General features: G+C 40.6%; 1 protein-coding gene across 11 annotated transcripts in view; it reads left to right on the top strand.

The window, feature by feature from the left end:
- The first annotated feature begins 613 nt into the window (after positions 1-613).
- Positions 614-21,419, top strand: part of KIAA1109 (KIAA1109 ortholog) — a 91,608-nt gene continuing 70,802 nt past the window's right edge. For all 11 annotated transcript variants that reach the window (XM_032684942.1, XM_032684947.1, XM_032684944.1 and 8 more), the window contains exons 1-9: positions 614-693; positions 7,977-8,106; positions 10,819-10,935; positions 12,344-12,422; positions 13,100-13,164; positions 16,550-16,736; positions 17,758-17,839; positions 18,363-18,556; positions 20,954-21,033. In XM_032684942.1, coding sequence (XP_032540833.1) covers positions 8,010-8,106; positions 10,819-10,935; positions 12,344-12,422; positions 13,100-13,164; positions 16,550-16,736; positions 17,758-17,839; positions 18,363-18,556; positions 20,954-21,033 — 901 coding nt within the window. In that variant the 5' untranslated portion in view covers positions 614-693; positions 7,977-8,009. The remainder of the gene's footprint in view (positions 694-7,976; positions 8,107-10,818; positions 10,936-12,343; positions 12,423-13,099; positions 13,165-16,549; positions 16,737-17,757; positions 17,840-18,362; positions 18,557-20,953; positions 21,034-21,419) is intronic.

The following is a 21,419-nucleotide window of genomic DNA, read 5'->3' as shown; positions in this document are numbered from 1 at the left end:
TCACTTCTTATCCGATTTTTGGGGGCGGGTTTTTCTCCACCTGCTTGGGGGGTGGGGCGGAGGGGGGGCGCAAACAACGGGCAGGCAAAGGAACGAGCCGGAAAGCAGCGGTTCGGCCAACTAATCTCTCAGTTAAGAGCTGCGAGGGCAGGGGAGCGCGGCGGGTGCTCGGTCCCTCTCTCGGGCGCAACGCCCCGAACGGCCGCGGTCACTGGGCCGAGCCCGGTGCGGGGTCCACTAAAAGAGGCTACAATTTACGGGCCGCGCCCCCTTCTCCCCCTCCCAGTAGAGGGGGGCGGCCACACGCGCGGACGGGGCCCCTCCGCGCACACCTGGGCGCGGGGCCGCGCACATCTGGCGGGGCCGCGCCCGCCGTGCCCGCGCCTGCGCGCGCCGCCGCCGCGGGGGCGGGGGCGGCGCTGCCCGCGCGCACACACACACAGACACAGACACACACACACACATAGGGGCAGGCGCCGCCTGCCGCCATTGGCCGAGCGGCCCCTCCGTCCCGCCCCCCCGGGGGGCGGACGGCCCCGCCATTGGCCGGGAGGGCGGGCGGTGCGGCGCGGTTGGCTGCGGGCGGCGCGGGGGGCGGGGCCGCGCCGTGGCCGTGCGGTGCGGGAGGGCCCCAGGCGCCGCCGCCGCCGCCGGTTCCGGGTGCGGGGGGGAGCAGCCGCCGAGGGCGATGGCGTAAGTGCGGGGGGGGGGAACACCGCGGGACGGGGCTGCGCTCCCCTGCCCGCCGGGAGCGGCCCGGAGCGGAGCGGTCGGCCCCGCCGCGCTGCCTGGGCCTGCCGGCAGCAGGGCTCACGCAGCCGCCCCCGCGCCGGGAGGAGCCGGGGAAGGGGCCGGGGGCCGCGCCCGGGGACCCCCTGGCGCCTGTCCCACCGTGCTTCCCCTGGGAGCGGGGCCAGGGGCCGGGGGCAGCCCCTCCGGTGCCGGGGGTTCCCTGCTTTCCCCCTCGGTGCGGGAAGGGTGTGAGCCTGCGGGACGGGAGCTCCGGCGCCTCCCGTGCTGTTCGGCCTGCCAGGGAAGTTTCCCCGTGCTGTTCCCTGAGAAGGGGGGAGGCGTTCGGTGCCTGTGGCCCTGAGAGGGTTTAACATGCAATACAGGGGTTTAACACACGATACGGGGGTTTAACGCCAGGTGCACCTGCTTTTTGGCGTGTCCTGAGCTGTAATGATAATGCTTACATAGTGCTGTGTAACGATAACATGCTTGCACTTTGCATTAACAATAAAAAACCTAGTGTAATTCATCGATATAACATGCACGTAACATATATAACATATAACTTAACACTGGTACGGTGGAGGTGCGTTTTGGAGGTTAGATATGGCCAATATCCCAGTCATAACCTGTGCCTGGATGGGTTTCCCATCTTCAGACACATCTCCACAGCAGCCTTCGCTCAACTTTGTTAGCACTTCCGAAGTTGGGAGTTTGCTGCAACATATTATCAGGTTTAATACTGAAAAGGTCACAGTTGTTGCCATGTGAGTCCTTCTATTGTGTCATTTAATCCATTAATTCTGCTTTTCTGGCAATTTTTTTTTTTTATGTTATTGCGGCCGTGCAGGATTTTTTGTTTCTGCTTTTTTATGTGTAACAATTGGGCCAGAAAGGGTGGCAACTGAGAAGAAAAACTGGAGTGTGGGAGGGAGGAGTATTGCTCTTGTTTGTGAAAGTATGTCAATAGGTTATTCAAACAGTCATTGATAAAACCAGTATTGAGGGAATGGGTGTCCAGGGACGTTTCTTTAGGATCGCACCATTTGACAGTGGTCAGGGGTAGATGTTGCTCATGGTGGATTGCCTGGGGTCGATTGGATGGAGGTATGGACACGTTCAGGGGGAGCTCTCACGCTCCTGCGTGGCATGGTGGAGTCACTCACCCTTTTGGGAGTGCTGTTAGAAAACTTTGGCATGTGAAATGTGCATCAGCTGGTCTCTGGTAATTGCTCTTTTGCGTAACTTTATCCTGGGGGAAATAGGCGAGAGTTTAGTGCTCTTAGTTGGCAGTGTGCAGAATTATGCTGTGTTTACTGTGAAATGTAATACCTTCTCCTGGTAACTCCTTATCTCCTTACATAACTGATTATAGCACTTGTTGCAGTGCCAAAATCTTTATGTTGACTTCAGGCTGGGACGGACACTGATGAAGATCATCCCTTAAGGATGACGGCATACATAGCCACAAGATTGATTTTTTTTTTCTTTAGTTTGATTTATGGCAGACTTCCCCTTTCCCCAAATTATGGTGATATGTCAGGGGAGAAATTTAGAGGAAGTGTAGTTCTGGAAAATGTATAGGTAAGGAGTAGACGACTCAGTTTCATGGAGTATTTCAGCAGTACAGAGCTGTACTTCAAATCAGCAAGTGGGAGGGAAAAGAAGGCATTGCCTTGGTGTTGAGACCAGCCCCAAAAAGGAATATTTTTATTTTTTCCCTGAGTAGAAGAGTGTGCATAAGGGAGGTTCTGAATTATTTCTACTGTTGTGAGCCTTTAGGTTCTGTTGTTTGTGGGATTTTTTTTGATTTTGTCCTTTTTCCCTCTGCAGCATCAAAAGCTGGCAATGTAAGCAGGAAAAGAACCCTCTCTCCTGAGCAAACCTGGGAGGTGAAGTTAAACAATATGTATTTAGTTTTTGAAAATTAAAATAAAGTGAAAAATCATCCAGGGTTGGATTAGGCACTCCTAGGCTCACAGTGGAGTGATGCAGTGGAGTACTGCGTGTTGGTTGCCATAGCAGGAGTTTGTTTTTGATGAAAACTCATGTCCTGTACTACTAAAAAAAGATAAAAGATATCACTTGTGCTGTGAAGTTCAGCCTCATTGGGTAGGCTGCTGTGAGAATGGCTTTTATCTTTTATCTCACAGTTCCTTTGGATATACTTTCATTTTGATTTAATTATTTTGGAGCAAAGGTGTTATTTACTAAGCCACTGTAGTGCAAATTTAGTTGAACTTGGGCTGTCCAAGCACCGGTTCAACCAGGTGTGGCTCTGCTGGGCTCTGTTTCCAGCTCAGCTGTTCCCACTGGAACAAGATTTCATTAGTGTAATTAAAGCACTAGTTTAGTTTGTTTACAGTTTACTGCTAGAGTACTTCAAGCAGCAGAAGACTGCTGGGAGGAAAATAGGCCTTAGGTGTTTTTTTTCTTTAAAAAAAGGGCTACTAATCTTTAATTTGGCATCGGGTATGAAGGCAATGCAACCTGTCACGTGGCCGAATTGCTGTGCAGGTGCTGTCACTCCACTTGGTTTTGTGTACATGTGTTTTTTGAGAAAGGCTTTCCTTCCCTTCCTTCCTCTTTCACTTGCTTGTTGATTGAAGAGTAGCTGAGCTTCCTGAGCAGTGCTGGGACGGGTTTGAAATCTTAGGGCCTGCGTGGAGCGTTTTGGGAGAGGTGCCAAGGTTGGCAGCTTTTTGTTTAGTGAGATGTGCCTGATGTGTGTCTGGGTGCTGACAGTGTAAGGACACCCTTCGAGGAAAATTCAGTCCAGTTGTGATACATTTGTGAGGCTCCTTTATAATATAATTTAAACTAAAGCTAAAGCAGCTGTTGCTGGAGACCCTTTGACAGTGATGGAGTGGGTAAAATGCAAATATGCCTTTTATTTTTCCTTTTCTCTACGGAACCACCCTGGATACAGCTTCTTTGCTGGGGATGTGAAGTATCCAGGCCTATTATCTGTGTTCATTTATTTAGACCACGAGGATTTGCCTCCTCTTGTTTAATGTGTCATTTTGGGTGTAACTGTGACTCCACTGACTTGTAATTGCTGTGAAAGTTTGGAGTTGGGTATCCCTGGAATGGTAGTTAACCTCTAATAATATCAATTAACATCCATTCAATAAGCACTTGATTTCTGTGACGATCTGAGGAATATGTCTGACAAATTTAAGCTTTTGGTTTATTCCCCACATGAATTCTTGCAATAATAAGGGAATTGTCAGTGTCCATTATGTCCCTCCCTGCTTCATAACCGTATACAAGTATTTCTTCTCAATATGAAATGCCAGTTTTTTCCCCACCTTTGGACACTCATTTTATTCGGCTGTTGAGTGTGCCAGGAAAACAGTGTTACAAAGGATGTGATAAACAGACATTTCTTTTTCTCTCTGCTTTGATTATGCATCTCAAAGCCCACGTTACCCTAATGCTCCCAGGCACTGAGTAAAACGTTCAGTGCCTTTGTCCTGAGCTGTAGGTACAGGACAGGCCTTTTCCAGGTGGGCTGTTCCTCCCTAGGCTGCAGCTGTCTCTGCCAAGCAACTGCACTCTGGTGACCCAGAGCCCGGTGACCGAGCCTCTGGTTTCTTTCCTGCCAGCTCTTACATATATTCATGCCTTCTGTAAATTTTTAATGGCTCAGTTCAAGCAGAGGTTTGTTCTCGATGTTGTGTTAATTTGCCAGGCTGAGGTTAAAACTGGTTTGCCTGTTTGATGCAATTGAAACATGTTTATAAAGTTTTGGAGCAGCTGCTTGTGAGTATTTGGCTTTTTAGGGATGGAATAGTGGCAGTGAAAATTGGATTGAGTTTGTAATAGTGGAAGCAAGCTGGAAATGAAGTGCATCCCCCCAGGATTATAACTTCCCTTGCATCTTTTTAGTGCTGTGGAGAATGGATTAATGTGTGACACAAGTAATTAAAATTCATTCTAAAAGTTTGTAGTGTGTGTCTCTGCTATAAAGGCAGCCTGGCTGACCAGGAGGTGTAACTCTATAGCACTGTTGAACCCTCACATCATCAATCCAATCCAGTGTCTGCTTTGAGCCCGCTAAGTGCTCCAAACGTGCACAACCTGAGAAGCAGGCCCAGAGTATTTCAGTCTGGGCATCAAAAATAAAGGATTTGGCCTTTGTCTCTCCTTGCTTCAGAGATTCCCTTGCAGAAAGGCGACTACGTGACGCCCTAAGGGACTGCTGATAATAAATACGAGTATTAGGATTCTGTCACCTCAGTGCCACAGAATCTTCTCATTCTCTGTCCCCTTCCCAGGAGAAAGCTTATACATGTTGTATTTATTAATGTGGTGTGTGGTAAATGAGAGCCACAAGTGTTATACTGGGTAGTCAAGATGTGCTTAAAAAATAAGGTGGGGGGAAGGCAAATAAATCCAAACATTTGTCATGGTTTTGGACTATATTTCAGCTTTTCATCACAAAACAGCAGAGACCTTGGGAAAAGATTATAAATAAACGCAGAGATGTAAATGGGAAGTTCTGGGTTTCTCTTCCTCTTTGTTGCATTTTCTTTTGCGTACTAACATGGTTGGTAAGACTGAGTTTCACACCCAGGCTTGGCTCTCATCCTTCTAAAAGTAGTTTCCAAAGTATACTGTTACTTCAGAAGAATACAGTAGTAGCATGAAAGAAAATTACCAACTCAGCAACCTATTGGGTCAGTGTTCCTGGAGGGTGCAACAGTTCCTCTTGGGTCTGATTGCAAAGTAAGTTTGCACTCAGGAATAAATGTAACAGACTGCAGGCAGTGAGAGGATTTAAATATGGTTTACAGTATATAGGGTATGGAAGATGAAGGCTGGAAAGTCCAGGAGTCTCCACAGAAAGAAATGCTGGTTACTGAAAGTAGCAAATATCTGTCCTGATAAGGCTACATCTCTTCCTCTTGAGCATCATGATGATCCAGATCCTGCCTCTCCATCCCTCCAGGCCATAGAATTGCACGGGGACATTATCAAGTGTGTGTTCCTACAGTCCCTGCTTGCATCCCTTTTCTATTACACCAGTTAATGTGGCCAAAATTACCTCATAATCTAAGTGGAGTAAGCACCTGCTTCCTCTGAGAGCTCATATCTGGGGCAAGTGTTGCTGCTGCCTGGTTTTGGGTGGTTACACTTTCATTGCCAGCGTCATCTTCCTCAGGTGACTTGACCAAGGGCAAAGACTACCCAAACAAAAAAAATCAGTGGGGTGGGGTGTTAAAGGACCAGCTGTGAAGCTCTTAATATGATGTATTGACACATGATGACTGATGGAGGATTCCTGAGTTTATTTGCATGCAAATAGCAAATGTATTCCTGAAAAAAAATACAAAGGACGTCCAGTTTATGGTTATGGATAGTGATGACAAAACATGATGAACACTGTCCTTGTTTAAGTAGCCAAATATCAGAGTCTAATACTTGCAGCCTCTGAGTTGTCTTGCCACAGTCCTATTTAATGATTTTTAAAGTCCTGTCTCAGTGTCATGTAACTTTGGGTGATAATTTCTTAGGAAAAAGCCCCAGGTTGCTTCATGGAGGAATTAAATAATGGTGGTGTTTGAGGCAATAGATAGGCAGTCCTCACCTACTGACAGCAGTTCCATGATGGTCTTGATCACAACAGTGACCCTGTTGTCCCTTGATAAGAAAGGGAGAAAACAAGTTGTTCTTCCCCTTCTTTCCTTCCTTAATGCTGGAAGTGCTGGTTTGGGTTTCTCCCGTTACCCTGTGATTCACGGGTTAAAGGCTCCCAGAGGCTGCCCACAGAGGCATCATCTGCTTCATAACACAAGTTGACATGTGGCTTTTTTATTAAGGTACTGTGGATGTCTTAAAGCAAATCACAGTGCCATTATGTGATTTAATTTGCTGTTGTAACATCCCTTCTAAAACAACAGCTTCTGTTTTCAAGTCTGTGTACGTGTGTGTGATACTTATTATCCTTCTTTGTCGGGGAGTAAGTAACTTCTTTATCATCACTGCTGGAAACTGGGGTTGGTTGGGGGTTTGTTGTTGTTTCTTTGCTTCTGTCTACTGCTTTCATGTTCTTTTCTCCCTATTCTACTCCTTCTTACAGAAAGGGTAGTGGACAAATTAATAGCAATTATTCTTGGAACTCGTATTTTAGTTCAAAACACAGGCTCTTGGCTCAAGGTACAACAAGAGAAACAAGTGCATTAAAGGCATTTTTTTTCCAACTTCTTCCACGTTTTGTTTTCCAATAATGAGAGTAGTGTGGATATTACAGGAAAAACTGGATGAGTTGTTACTTTTATTGCTAACATTTCTAAATACTGACTACTCCAAAGCTGTTACGCTGCTGAAAAACTAAGGATGTTACTTAGTTTTATGTTCTAGAGCCCTTGATGGAGAGCATGAGAGTCTCGATAAAGGAGGGGAATAAAATCTACTCATATTCTTTGAGGATGGAGTACTGACAGGAAGACAGACTGCCAGGAGCTGGAAGGTGTTAAAAAACCATAACAGAAAAGATAAAGCAGAATTAATGCTTTTCTTCCTGTAAGAAAGTTTGACAAGGGAAAAGAATTCCAATGAAACTAATGCAAGGAAAATACTGCTTTGTAATTCTAGATGTTGTTGAGTTGAGCAACACCCTGTTAATCACATTTAATTAATATAACCCAGTTGCAAGGTGATTTATGGGTGGTTTGAATAAGTGTGTGAGGTCAGAAGGACTGGTTTTCTGCTCTCTATAACACAGACACCATGTAGTCACTTTTTATAACAAATCCATCTAAAGAAGAAGAATTAATGGACACAGTAGAGTAGAAGGTTATGGGAATTTTCCATAACTCCTGAAAGTGTCTGCTTTGGCCTTTTCTTGGCAGGAGTTTAGTCTCATATTACATTTTTGCATGTTAGAAGGTTTAACAGAGACTAATTTTCACTTGTATGTTCAGTTATCTTTTGACTTACTGCTATGGCACAACAGTCGTATACATTTATTTGCTTTTATGTGCTGTACAGGACATTCATGGTGCTAAATTTGGAGAGAATATTCTGGCATTCTGTTGACCTGTGATTTGTTTTGGGGAGGCATGTGCCTGGAAACTGTTCCAGCAGAGATGAATGGAAGTGTTTCTAGAGCAGAAGAAGAGGCAGCTGAGAATCATGAAGATGTTATTAAAGGAATAAAAGAAGTTAATTCGTAATTCTGCACTGTGCTTGTTGCTCATTTTGATTTTGGTGTGTGGGGTTTTTTTTTTCTCCTTCAGTTCTATAGGTGCTGGTGCAAAAACAGTGTAGCAATGGATCAAAGAAAAAATGATAGTTTTGTCCCAAGTATCACGCAGCTGGAAGACTTCCTAACAGAACATGACTCCAACGTGGTTTGGCTGTTAGTAGGTAAGGTTAATCTATCTTGTTCTGGTTAAATTACTTTTGTAATACCATACCAAAGGATTAGCATGACAGGCAGATACAACAACAACGTTATACCAGTCTGTACATACTTGCCATTTAATATGGTTTAGTTTGAAAAGTGATCTCAAGACTATTGTGTGTAATGACACAAGTTCAAGACTAATTTGTGTGCCACAACAAGCCTTTAAGCCAAACTATTGTGTAATCAGTTATGAGCTGGATTTGTAAACATACCTGATTGGGGTATGCTGAATTTTTTACAACACTAGTGCAATTGCCTATATTTGTGTAGGTACTTTCATTTTCTGAATCTATGGATAAGTGGATGAACGACAGCAAAATAAGTGTTAACTTGTATTCATGTCGAGGTGAGAGTCCTAAGGTGTGTAATGAATTTAGACTTTTCCAAAGGTAGAGAATTCCTGCTTTTCAGCCTTGACTCTGGAACCTGGAGTGAGGGGCAGCACAGGAAAAATACCTTTGTTTTTTCACTTTCAGCAGGTTAAAGCAGTCTACTGGCTATTGACATACTGGAATTATTTTTCAGTAGGTCAAACTGAATGAAAAAGCCATAGGCCAAAAAAAGTTAGGACTCAACATAAAATTCTCAGTGTAATCAAGATGAAAATAAGGGAATTCACTGGTAAAACATGGAACAAATGTGAACAGATCTGAAAAATTTGTCTCCAGAAGCTTTGACTTGCCTCCTGTTGTTATGAGGTTCGGATACAAACATATTCAAGTGATGTTTATTAACTGACCTAGTTCCAACCAGCCATTCCTCCTTTGCTTTCATCTGCTGACCTATGGCATCCTGTTATAAGAGAACATTAAAAAGACACCAGTAATTTCTTCTCCTGAATGCTGGAACAGCTATTGATCCCAGTAAAAGTGGTGATGAATTCCAGAAATGAACATGTTGTTCAATTCTAGAATAATTTCTGAAAATCTCATGCAGTGCAACTTTCCAGATATAATTTCCAAAACGTGGTTTCAGTAAAGAGGCTTTTAAAATCAAGAATACAGGCATGAAATGAGTAGAGTTTGTGGGATTTGTCACTTGAGAGTGGAGACTGAATTTGGTGAGGGGTAAAGAAAAGGCAGAGGTAGATCTAGCAGTAAAGGCAGTGGATCAGAACTGTAGTGCCTGAAAACTGCACTAGTTTGCTGATTTTTCTCAGCATATGTCACCTCAAGAGGGCACCTTCTTGACCCCAGGTGTCTGGTTGACCTTTAATCTGAAATGAAGCTTTATTGCTGGAATGAACCCTCTGAGGGTGAGTCATTCCACCCTTTTCCCTACCCTGATAGAGGCCCTGCAGTGAGTTACTCATCTGAAAGTGAGGGAGGCAAACGCTGTCCTTGGAGTGTGCCTTTCCTGAATGCCAAGAGCAGTTTCTCTCCTGGGATATAGCTTTAACCCTCCCTGCTTTGTTCCTGTCTAATCTCCCCCACAGATTAGTTTTGTTTTGACATGTCAAGCAGTTGAACTGCCCGAGGGTGTGAGCTACTTGAATTTTGGTCTCACTTTTCCGCTAAGGAAAAGACAAAGTTATTGTGCAAGGCCTTCTCTTCTCCCTTCACCTCATCTTTCAACAAGGCACAGGCATTGTTATGGAGCACTGCAAAAAATTAAGGGACAGTAAAAGGACAGGTTGTTTTTATAAATTTTTTGTAAGTTTGCTTGGGGGGTTTTCTTTGAGTGATCATCTGAACTCTCTGCAGAGTGAAGGCATCATATCCATATGCCTTTCTGTACTTCTTATTTCCCATAAAAGTCACAATAAATCTGAGGTTTTCAGCATGCAGCATTCACATAAATGAAAAATTTCTATTACAAAGTTCAGGATTTTTCCTACTCTGCCTTGGATGAAACGGAATGGTAATTATCAGAAAAGTGAATTAGGACTAGTCCATTCCCTGACAGTGCCACTCCTTTTGGGTTTGTCCTTCTGGAAGCTTTGAGAACCCTTGTAGTTAGAAATAGATTACTAGCTCTTAATCAACTAAAGTAAAAATTACTCTGGGGATTAGCAGACCTACTTTTTTTTCTTTTTTTTACATTTTTCTCGTTGGATTGCTATTTCCTTTTTTTCCTATCAAATTCCGTGCTTGAGCTGTTGACAGCTTTCTGCTAACCCAAGGACTGGTGTGTTTGTCTCAGGATGCAGCAGCTCAGGAAACTATTTCAGATGTGATAATATTGTTTCCTCTGATATGAAAGACTAGAAGTTTGAGTTGCAGTTCACAGTTTGGAGAAGAGTAGAGAAGGAATGTAGTAAGACTTTTGTGGTGTTGGGTTTTCTTTTAACTTGTTTTGAAATCAATGACCACATGGTTCAGTCTATAAAACCTGACTTCTTAGATGATGAGTGATATACTGAAACGTGTGGTTTGTAATGATGTAATGAAATCTGCAAGTCCTCTGGGAGGACAGGTTTTTTTTATTGGGGAATGGAAGAGCAGTGAAGAATGTATATTTTTGTGGACTTCCAGTTTCCTGTTCCACCCCCCCCATCTCTTCACACCCTTCTCACACCCTCCCTCTGAAAACACTCATTAAATGGTCCCATCATTTATTTTTCTTTGGAGATTAGGAAGAACACTGTTATGCCTGATAGTCTGAATAGGTAAGGTTTTTATCTAGGTCAGTGTACTTTAAAAATGCTTTAATTAATTGTAATCTTTCAACAGCAACAATATTGTCCTGTGGATGGATTATCTACCTAACTTATTATAATTCCCGGAACATTGGACTCATTCTAACGCTGGTTCTTAACAGATTATATAAACATGGCTACATCCATATTGGTAAGTTGTGATTAATGTAGTGCCACTTCTTACATTATCACTGTAAGGCACTGTTTACTGCTTTTTATTATACCTCAACTTGTTAAAAACTCGAGGGAAAATCAGTGTTCCTTTGTTATAGTCATTTGAAAATGTTCGGTATGGAGTGGAGTCTTGAGCCTTGAATCCCTGCTCCAGCACTGACTGTCCTTGCTTTCTAAATAAGCTGTCAGAATAACTAACCATGTTAATCCATACTGGGACTGTGACATGTAGAATTGATACTGGCTAGAACATTTGCATCAAAATCCATTAACGTTTTATTAAAATATTTCAAACATTTTGGTATAAAACAGGTCAGTACAAATCCCTTGGGCACTCACCCACATTACAAAAATATCTGATGCTGAGTCACAGAGGGCTATAGCCCACAACCTCACTCCAATCACACTTTGAATTTTCTTTCATTTACTCTTCTGCCTTCCTCTGTCTGCTTCACAGAACAGCAGTGACTTTAGTTCTGGACTTTATCTGCAAGGATTGACCATAAATGTAGTGAAAACTTAAACCCAAAAACCCCACCCACACTTGCCTGCCAAAGACACCCTTGCAATTCATTTGCTTGTATCCTCAAGAATCTAAGAGCTGTATTCCAAACCATCTTCAAATCCAGCTTTTTGAAGAGCAATATAGATGAAATACTTATTGGCTGCTGCACTTGATCTATAGGCTTTTATTAAAATTTCTCTGTGAAACTGCCATTAAGTAAAGACAGCTGATATAGCTGACCAAAGATATGGTATTCTTTATAAACTTAATCAGTAAGTAGAACATAATATTAATTAAATGCCATGATTTACAGCTTAGTTTCAGTCGATTAATGTTGATTTTTAATTTTTTTTTTTTTTTTAAATCATGGTTTACTTAACTTTCTGTGGGTGAGGTAAAAAGCCTTAGGAAAAATATGGGCTATTGCATTACCTGCTGGTCTTTTCATGCTTATTAATCCTTCCTGCTGTAAACACAATTTCTCATAATAATTGGACAGAAGTCCTTATAGCCATTTAAAATTTAAAAGATTAGTCTCTCAGGAATCTTTATTTCTCCAATTACAGTCTTGCAAACAATGGCTTGAAACTATAAATGTTGAAAATAGCTTTTCTAACTCCTTTCACAAGCTTTGCAAGGCACCTGAATGTTTCTGGGTGACTAATGTGTCTCAGGGGGCCGGTTGTATTCTTGGGTAGTGCCAAACCCACCATCTTTTAGTTGTGTACTTTTTGTTCCTTATTTCTGACTTCCCTTCAAAGGGAAAACTCAAAATAGCCAGTTAAACCATTTCAGGTGTTGAATACTATAGTCTTCCTGCTCAGAATATAAAGGATCAACAGCTTCAGGCTAATGTGTGATAAACTTTTTTCCACATTAGGTTCCTTTTCGTTCTCTGTGCTCTCTGGAAAAGTCATGGTGCGTGAAATCTATTTCATCACAGAAGACATGTCCATCAGGTACAGATTTCCAAGGCAATCCCTCTTCCAAATAATAATTTTCAATACAGTAAATGTATACATATAAATAACACATATCAAAATACAGCCTTACAAACGAGCAGTATATTTATAAATGTTAAACTGCCTCATTTGGTTATAGTATTTAACATTCCTGGATACCTGTTACTTGTCTGCTGCTTCAGCATTATCATTTGGAAGTGAATACTGGATAAGATTGTAGTTGTGCTTAATATTTGCAAAAGAAAACACTTTGGAGTAGGAAAGAGAACTATTTTTTCATTAATGTCTTTGACTCCCCCGTGCTCCTGCTTTACAGTCTGGAAGATTCATCTTGGCCAAGTAGTTTGCATTTATTTACTGGAATTCAGAATGATTTGTTCCATGAACTGCACACTAGCAAATAGCTTGTAATTTTGATTCTTGCTGTCAAATTTGGAAAGCCTTGAGAAGGCAATGGAGTACTATACAAGTTTCAGCTAATGCAGGAACTGTATAATATTATACTGTATCCTTTATGATGTAACCCTTTGTGCTTTAATATTGCTTATACACTTAATATTGCTTAAGATTGCAGATCTCTGCACTCTGCATAAGGCAATGTGTCATGCAGCTGCACAAAGGATGTTGGATTGTTACTCTCTTAACTTCTGTTTTATCTCATTTATTTGATTTAGGATTCAGGATGGATTTATCATATTTCGCTGGTGGAAGATGTACAACCCTAAGCAGAAACAGCATGGTAGGTTTCCCAAAAAGGTTTCAAAGTTTAAATTTACAGATAGTCAACAGAAAAATGCTTTCTTTACTCAATCACAAATGTGTAATTGATTTGTTAATATGTACCTAAAGTACATTGAATCATCAGAAGGTTCTTTTAACTGGTTGCAGACTAGAACACCACAATGAAATAAATGCAGGATTCATTATCAGGGACATGAACCCTTCTTAAGACAAACCATTAATCTTAATAGTAGCCTTCATTAGCTGTAGTCCAAGCATAATTGCCTCTGTATTGAAGTTTATAACTATGATGAATAGAGACATCTTATGTTCTGGAAGTGATTTTAATTTCTCAGTTTTAATGTTGTACTTTCAGTATTTCAGCAAAAGTATTCTTTAGTATTTGATAAGCCTGTGTCTTGATGACATCTGTGGGTGTAGAAGTGGGAAAGTGTGAAAAATTGATTTATTTTTCTTCCTTATCACTGGCTGAAGAAGGATGATTAACCCCAGATGCAAGAGATTAAGTGTATCTGCAAAAAACACTGTGAGAAAGCATAAGTAGCCTAGGGATGTGTACTTAATCATTTATAGGATTAGAATCTTGTTGAATGAGTCTCGGGTCCTGCCTCTCTTGACTTTTCAAGCCATCACAGCTCCATTGCTAATTCAAGGAGGTCCAGAAATGGCAGCTGTCTACAACTGAGGACATTAGTTGAGAGGGTCATTGAACCTTGGAGTTTTGTTTTTTTTTTTTTGCTATCTTGCCTTTGGAAGTGGCTTCTGATGGTGTGAAGCCTCTTAGACTTGTCAGCAAGCTTGTACAGCTGTTGCTGTGTCAGTACCAACTCAGCAGCACTGCAATTAGCCAGGGGAATGTGAGACACCACTCTTATAGTGATAAGAGTTACTAAGAGCTGCTCACTGCTGTTTATTGAGGCACTACCAACCCTCTGAGGTGATAGGGCACAATTCCAGTTCTTTTTACCATAAGAAAAATAATTCAAGAAATGGAACCTAGTCTTAGAGTTAATTAGATTTTTCCAACCACAGGTTATTGTCCAACAGGTTTTCATAGAATTGCCTTCATCTGCTAGTTAAAACAGATTTCTCTAGTGGCTCACAGAAGTAAGAAATGAATTTAATGCAGTAAAGATAGTTGTATCTGTCTTCTATGCTGTTATTTTTGCATGGCAATATTACAAGGCTTTAAAGTTTTCTGATGGTATTTAAGACCACATCCAAGTAACCAAGGAAGTCAGAGGTGTACAGGTCTGACAACAAAGTAATGTGACTAAAATACTCTTCAGTGTTAAGTTAAATCATACTGGGACTGGAGAGTAGGTTTTGTACATACCTGAGAAATGAAAGTGGCTTAGGGACAAAAGCTGGAGGATCAGGTTGTGAATAGGGCACACCCAGATGTCTTGGCTTAGGTGCCACAGCACATTATCAATTTTCATATTGTAAGACCCTATAGTGTAGTTCATGTTTTGAAGGGGAAATACTGTTTTTGAGAAGCAGTTGCTCTACTTTTTATTGTCAGGAGTGGCTTTTGTCATGTCCTCATCAGGTTTGATTTAGTGGGTACATTTATGTTGAGTTGTTTGGGTGGGCGTGATACAAACATTTGAAAAAGAATAAAATAAATAATGCATCTTGATTAAGCTCTGTAGGAGGCAAATTTCAAACTCTTAGTTGCATTAGTCACCTGGATTCCAACAACTGTTGATAAAACTTTAGTATTTTGCTATCAATCTGGTAGTTACTTGTACATAACCTACATATATACTTCTTTGAATCGTTCAGTAAGATGATATTTAGATTTGCTTGTCTCTTTTTCCTTGCCTCTTTTCTAGTTTTCTTTTCCAAAAGTGTTTTAGGCAAATAGATGTGTGGAGGTCAAATCTCATTTTTGTTATTAGGAGAAAGAGATACTTGTCTCTTTAAATCTCCTTTAAAGAAATGAATTACTACCTATGATTTCATTTAGTTAATGAAGTCTAATGCTTGTCTCCAGGAATTGAAAAATTATATTTATTTGTGTTCTTGATGATAGTTAGATCTCCCTGGTGGGCTGGTGTGTATCCCAATCCTTGTCCATGACATTCTTTGCCTGTGTTTTATTGATGCAAGTTAACATTGGGAACAAACGGATTTGATGGTGCTCTGATGAAAACAGGAAGGAACTGAAACTGGCTCATTAACTTTTCTCTGTCTCCTGTTCAAGAAAACTGTGATGTCAGTGCTTTCTGGAGATTTATTGTACATTTATTTTTTTATAATGATATGGAAATTTCTGGTACTTTGGATGTGAGAGGTCAAAGGTGGTTGCTGTTGTTTGGACAGAGTGTTGTAGAGATGTGTCATTTTGGGTGACAAATGAATTTGTTAGCAAAGAGAGTGCATTTAATCAAGCAGGTGTCTCTAAACTTTGGCTGTTGGGCAGCTGCATTTCTTCTCTTGACCCTGATCACAACAGTGTTTGCTCTGACTTTTTAATTTATGTTATCTTTGGGAAGTGTTGCCTTAGGTTTTTACCCCCTGAGTTACAGATTGCTGTGATAACCACTGATGCTTCAGTTTCCTAAAGTCTATTTGACTTAGAAAGACCAGATGAGGTTTTTAGAGCAGCTCAGGCCTCTGGAGTGAATGTGTAATGGGCACTCTTTCAACTGGGTAATTAGGGGGAAATGGTGCGAGCTTTTCCCTCACATTAACTCCATAATTAGGTCATACTATCTGAGGCAAAAGTATGTCGAAGTATGTCCCAACCAGCTCTGTATATGATCAGCAGATGTTAAACTAGGTTTTAAATGTCAGAGAGTCAAGCTGATATTAGTTAGAATTTAAAATTTGTGAAAATGTGGACTGATTGAGCAAAATGAGTATGATCTTGTTAGGTCTGCATATGAATATTTCCTGTTTCTCTGTACAAGAAAGCTTTTTCCCATTTCAGGCATGCTGTACCAGAGAGCTTGGCTAGAAAACCACATGGGTTTTTTAGATGGAATTGATCTCAAGTACTGATAGCTGTGCTAAAAAGAAGTTTGCACTGAGGCTTCTGTGTTGTGCATCAAAAGGGATTTTGTTTGTTTTCATAGACTTTGTTTACCATTTTGTGCAGTTCTTGCTTGGATTTATTTTTGGATTGTGACCTAAGGGTGAAATGCCTTTCAGGTTTTATATTTTGTATGCAACTGTCTTATTTGCCAAGTTTTACTGATTTGCTTGGGATGGTGTAATTATTTTGTAGAGGTTTTTACTGCTTTTTAATATTACTTCAGCAGCTTGTTCAGTACTCTGTGGATTGTTTCTGCAAAATGTGCATATATGAGAAACTGCAAATATTCCAAGGGAATGTTGAAAAAGAATGAGAAACTCTTTTCCTGCTATTTGTTTAGATCCAAAGGCAGAAACACGACTGTATATTATGGTGAATGACTTTGAATTTCACGTGTACAACCGTTCTGAGCTTTACGGACAACTTCAGGAACTGTTTGGCTTGGATCCCACAATAATTCCAGCAAAGAAAGATGATGAAAGAGCACAAGTAAATGGGAGGCAGAGAACACATACCAATCTTGAAAGGTAAATTATTATTCATTTTGCTGTTCTGTTGATGCTTTGTTCTGCAAAGGCCTGAACTAATTGGGTAATGTTTTGTTCAACGTGTGCTCTGGAGGCCAAATGATCGAAGCACAGCAGAGAGAAATTGCACTGACAAGCCTGAAAGTCTAAATCTCTTCCCTTTCCTCAGACTTCCTACCATAGTAATTAAAACCCACAACCAACCAAACCAAACACCCTTGTTTAATGATCAGAGACGGGTTGAAAAATCTGTTTGAAATACAGTGTAGAAAGGGAGAGTGTGTTGAAGAGGGTTGTGCTGGCAGAATAATGATAGTTTTGCTCAGTAGAAGTAACAGCTGCTCAAGACATTGAATGGGCAAAATGTGAGGATCTCTCTGGTATTGTGGGTAGCTACACAAATTTTCTTCTGTTAATTCCTCTTTATGGGTTACTCCAGAAAACATGGTGTGGGTATATAAGGAGTTTTTCCATGTGGCTTATGTGTAGTGGAGTCAGATGTTCAAAAGTAAGTCTCTCTCTGAGCAGAATCACACCAGACTGATTTATTGTCAGGAGCAGGGAAGATCTAATGAGACTTGGGTCCTTTCACTGCTGCTGGCCAGTTACTAAATTACCTAGTGGGCAGGTGCAGGATGCTGTGTCAATCCTGAGTTTGAGTAAGGACTGTGCCTCTGAGCCAGTCCCTTTGTGTTTCCATCTTAAGCTGACAGGCACAGGAAGGAGGAGGGAAATGTCCTGGGAAATGAAAAATCCTCAAGTTCCCCCGAGGAAGATTTATTTTATTGTTGCTCTGAGTTGACCATGGCAGCTTGCTTTCTACCTGTGTCAGCACCCAAGGTGTAGCTCTGTGTGCTTCCTGCTGTTCTCCCAGGCTTGGGAGGAATTGGCAAGTAATCTGCTAGGGAAAGAGTGTTCCCCAAGATCTGTGCACTGAAGATCCCTAGAAGAATAATTTGGATAGTTCTTCTGAAGAAAAGACAAAATAATAACCCCTGCTTTTTTTTTTTTTTTTCTTTAGTGTTAAAGTAAAAACAGAATCTCAAGACCCTTCTTCTTCGTGGAGGTCACTTATTCCAGTCATTAAAGTCAATGTGAGCACGGTAAGCGACAAGGTCCTTAAAAATTAAGCTTGCCATTCATTTTTCTTATCCATTCTATTTGAGGTTTTTGTTCTCCTTCGTACTTTAATAAGGTTTTAAAATTACACCACCAGCCCTCCCCTGACAGAGTCACAAATCCTGCTGGTGCTGGTGGAAATGTGGTAATGTTCTCAGTATTTTGGGAAATACCGCTGTCTTAGACTTGTAAGGATTTCAAGAATATCACCAAGTAATTAAGTTAGGTAATGAATGCTGTAAAAAGCGTGGGGTGTTGGGCTTTTCAGAGGTGTTTGGAGTTGGTTTTTTCTTCTCTTTTCTTCCTGTATGTTTTAATAGAGATACTTAGAGAGAATATTGAGAGTTTAATGTACAAGGTAGTACTTTTAGATATGCACAGATTATGGTCAGGATTTTTGTCCATGGTCTTTATTTGCATATATCTGATTACACTTCATTATTATAGGTAAACATATATATAAAAGAGGAGTGCATAATGAGAAACTGGGTTTGCTTTTTGCTGTAGGGTCGCTTGGCATTTGGGAATCACTATCAGCCACAAACACTTTGCATTAACTTTGATGATGCCTTTCTGACATACACCACAAAACCACCTTCGAGCCACCTCGATCAGTTTATGCACATTGTGAAAGGAAAACTGGAAAATGTTAGAGTCATGCTGGTTCCAAGTCCAAGATATGTTGGTCTGCAAAACGATGAGTAAGTTTGGGGTATTTTTATATCCATGTTATTTTATTGTTTATTTTAGTAAAAAGAAGAGAATGATGGTTGTCTTTCTGTTTCTGTATTTTACTTAGTGTGTTTAGACAGTTGGCATTTTTACCACTCTGAAGGTTTTAAATTTTGGATCTTTGAAACAATTTTATGTGTGGAGAAAAGTACTGGTTTTCTATCTCTGTCTAAGTTTTTATTTGTGTGTGTTGTGCTCTGTGATTAAACACAGAATCATGGAATAGTTTGGGCTGGGAAGGATCTTTAAAGGTCATCTAGTTCAACCCCTCTGCAATGAGTAGGGACATCTTCAACTGGATCAGGTTGCTTAGAGCCCTCTCCAACCTGGCCTTGGATGTTTCCAAGGTTGGGGCATCCCACATTCAACTTGTATTTTCCTTCTTTGAGGTGTTACAGCTGGTCACAGGCTTTGCCAGCGGTCAATGTTCTAGTTGTGGGTTAAATGCAAGGTTTAAGGTCTTGACTTCCGTAAAGCTGATTCACATATGGTTTGGAAAATATTTAAAAAAAAAAAAAAGGGCAAAAGCTGCATAATACTTGGTGGAGTGGAAATCATGTTATCTGTTGAAGGCAGATGGCTGATCCTTTTACCTCTGTGTATTCTGCATAAGTGGGGTTATGCAGCTTTAACAAGCTGAAGTAAGTCAAACACAAGCAAGAGGGCTTGCATGAAGTAATAAAATAAACTGTACATCATTTGACTGTACCTTAATTGGCTTTTTATCAGCCAAATACTGCTGTCTGTAATATGCCTCTATGTATTTTCCAAAGGGCATTTTGTGGATGTGCACAGAATCTTGCTCTTCCAACATGACGACAAAGGAAATTTCTCCAACTAATATTGAAAACAAATAAGATTAAAACAAAATAGGATTAAGATACTCAAACTATTAGCTTTTTCTCCTGCTTCCTCTAAGTATTTTCTTTTTGTGCTCTTACCATCCCTGCGGCTCCTGATGGCTGAAGGATGCACAAAATGTGCTCTAATTTACTGGGCAGATTCAACAAATTACCCAGTTGACTGGAAATGGATAGTGTTTAACTCTTTAGACCCTGCCCTCTTATGCTTCTTTGGCTTAAAATTTAAGCTGGGTGTTTTAAATTTCAAAATTTCCTGCAGGCAGTGCAGGTGTGACAAGCAACTGAGTGACTTGGTGAAATTTGTAAGAGGCTGACTAATCAATACAAACATCAAAACCTCACCTTGAAAACTGTCCTGTTATTTTACAAACACCCACCTCGACATCTCCATCACCCTTTGCAAATAAATCCTCCAAAATCCAAGGAAGAAAAAAAAGAAACTGTGCTAGGAAAAGCAGGTCAAAGCAGAGCAAGTTTGGAGTGCAGCAGCTAAGCCAGCAGGCTTGAAGTGGAAGTTCAGGATAGATATTAGGAAATACTTGAAAATGATGATGCTAATGTCATTATCGTTCATTGCCATTATCTAATTGCTGTTAAAGTATTTAGTCTTTCACTCCCAAAGTAAAATTGATTTCAAGGTTCCTGCTCTGTTGCTTTTGAAGAACTTCTGGCAGTGCATGGTCTCCGCATCTGCTGCCTTCTCTGTGTTTTCCAAGCTGTCCTGCCCTTGAAATGAGCTGTGGGGTAATGGGCAATGTGCTTCTAACAGGTCTCACTCTTACACTGTGTGTTTCTGTCATTGGACTTGGCTTTTTTTTTTTTTTGTTAAGAAGTGACAACTTATGAAAGTGGCTGAAAAGCTGCAAAACCATGTTTTGCAGTAAAACCAGAATTTTCACATTACAGTAGTATTACTACTATAGAATATATTAATATGTAACTTAACATGTGGTAGCACTATAAGAAAGGGATTATAATATATCAATATAATCGTGTTAGGAGAAGTGTTTTGTCTATCAGTTTTATCACATCCTTTTATATTGAGGGAAGTGTTATTGAGGCAGAACAGCTTTTTTTCTTTCTTTTTTTTTTTTTATTAACTAATGGTCTAATTACTGAATGTCTTGTCCCTTTGGTTTAGAGTGCTATTTTAGTAAGAAAACAATTAGCAGGTGAAAGAACAATATAGGACAAGGAGAAAGGAACTCTTGACAGAAAGAAACAATGAAAGTAAAACTTTGGTAGTTACTTGTGGTTTATAATATCTGAGCAATGTCTTTGTGGAGAGGAGCATGGTATTCTCATGCTTAAAATAACTAAACTTTAAGTTGTTTGATGTAATAATTATAATAATAGCAGCATAATGAACAAGTATTTTTTTTTGGCAAATCATTATGCAAATTCATTATGCTTAATATGTTGCATTTCAAATTACTTGAATTCATAAAGCTTAATCTGAGCACATGGATTTTTAACCTTTATCTTTGCACTTTTTCATTACAGACCACCAAGGCTGATGGGTGAAGGTTTTGTTGTGATGCAATCCAATGATGTTGACATCTATTACTATATGGATGAACCAGGTACCTTCTGTTAAATACAAACATAACATTTTAAGGGATTTTTGAAGGCTGCTGGACTTGCTAGACAATTTCTTCTTTGACTTCTTGAATTTTTATGATTAATTGTGGGTCTGCTATAGTTAAGTCTCCCTTTTCATTTACTTGCATTGTCTGTAGAAATTATTTTAACCTAATCTTTCTTTCAAGGTTTGTAAGTAGGACTTGGAACTAAATGTGAATGTATTGGTAAAAAGCATCCTTAAAAACTGCTGTGTGTATCACTGACACTGGTGAGCTGTGTTTAAGAAAATCCCAAGGATTTTTGGTCATATTTCTTGGCTTTCCCCTGGGAGTCTGTACTGAATTATGTCTTGATATTTACACACTATGGTGATCTCAAATAAAAC

The sequence above is a fragment of the Chiroxiphia lanceolata genome, chromosome 4 (assembly GCF_009829145.1).
Source record: "Chiroxiphia lanceolata isolate bChiLan1 chromosome 4, bChiLan1.pri, whole genome shotgun sequence".
Classification (NCBI taxonomy): Eukaryota; Metazoa; Chordata; class Aves; order Passeriformes; family Pipridae; genus Chiroxiphia; species Chiroxiphia lanceolata.
The sequence above is the reverse complement of the archived record's forward strand: the minus strand, read 5'-3'. Positions and strand labels throughout refer to the sequence as shown.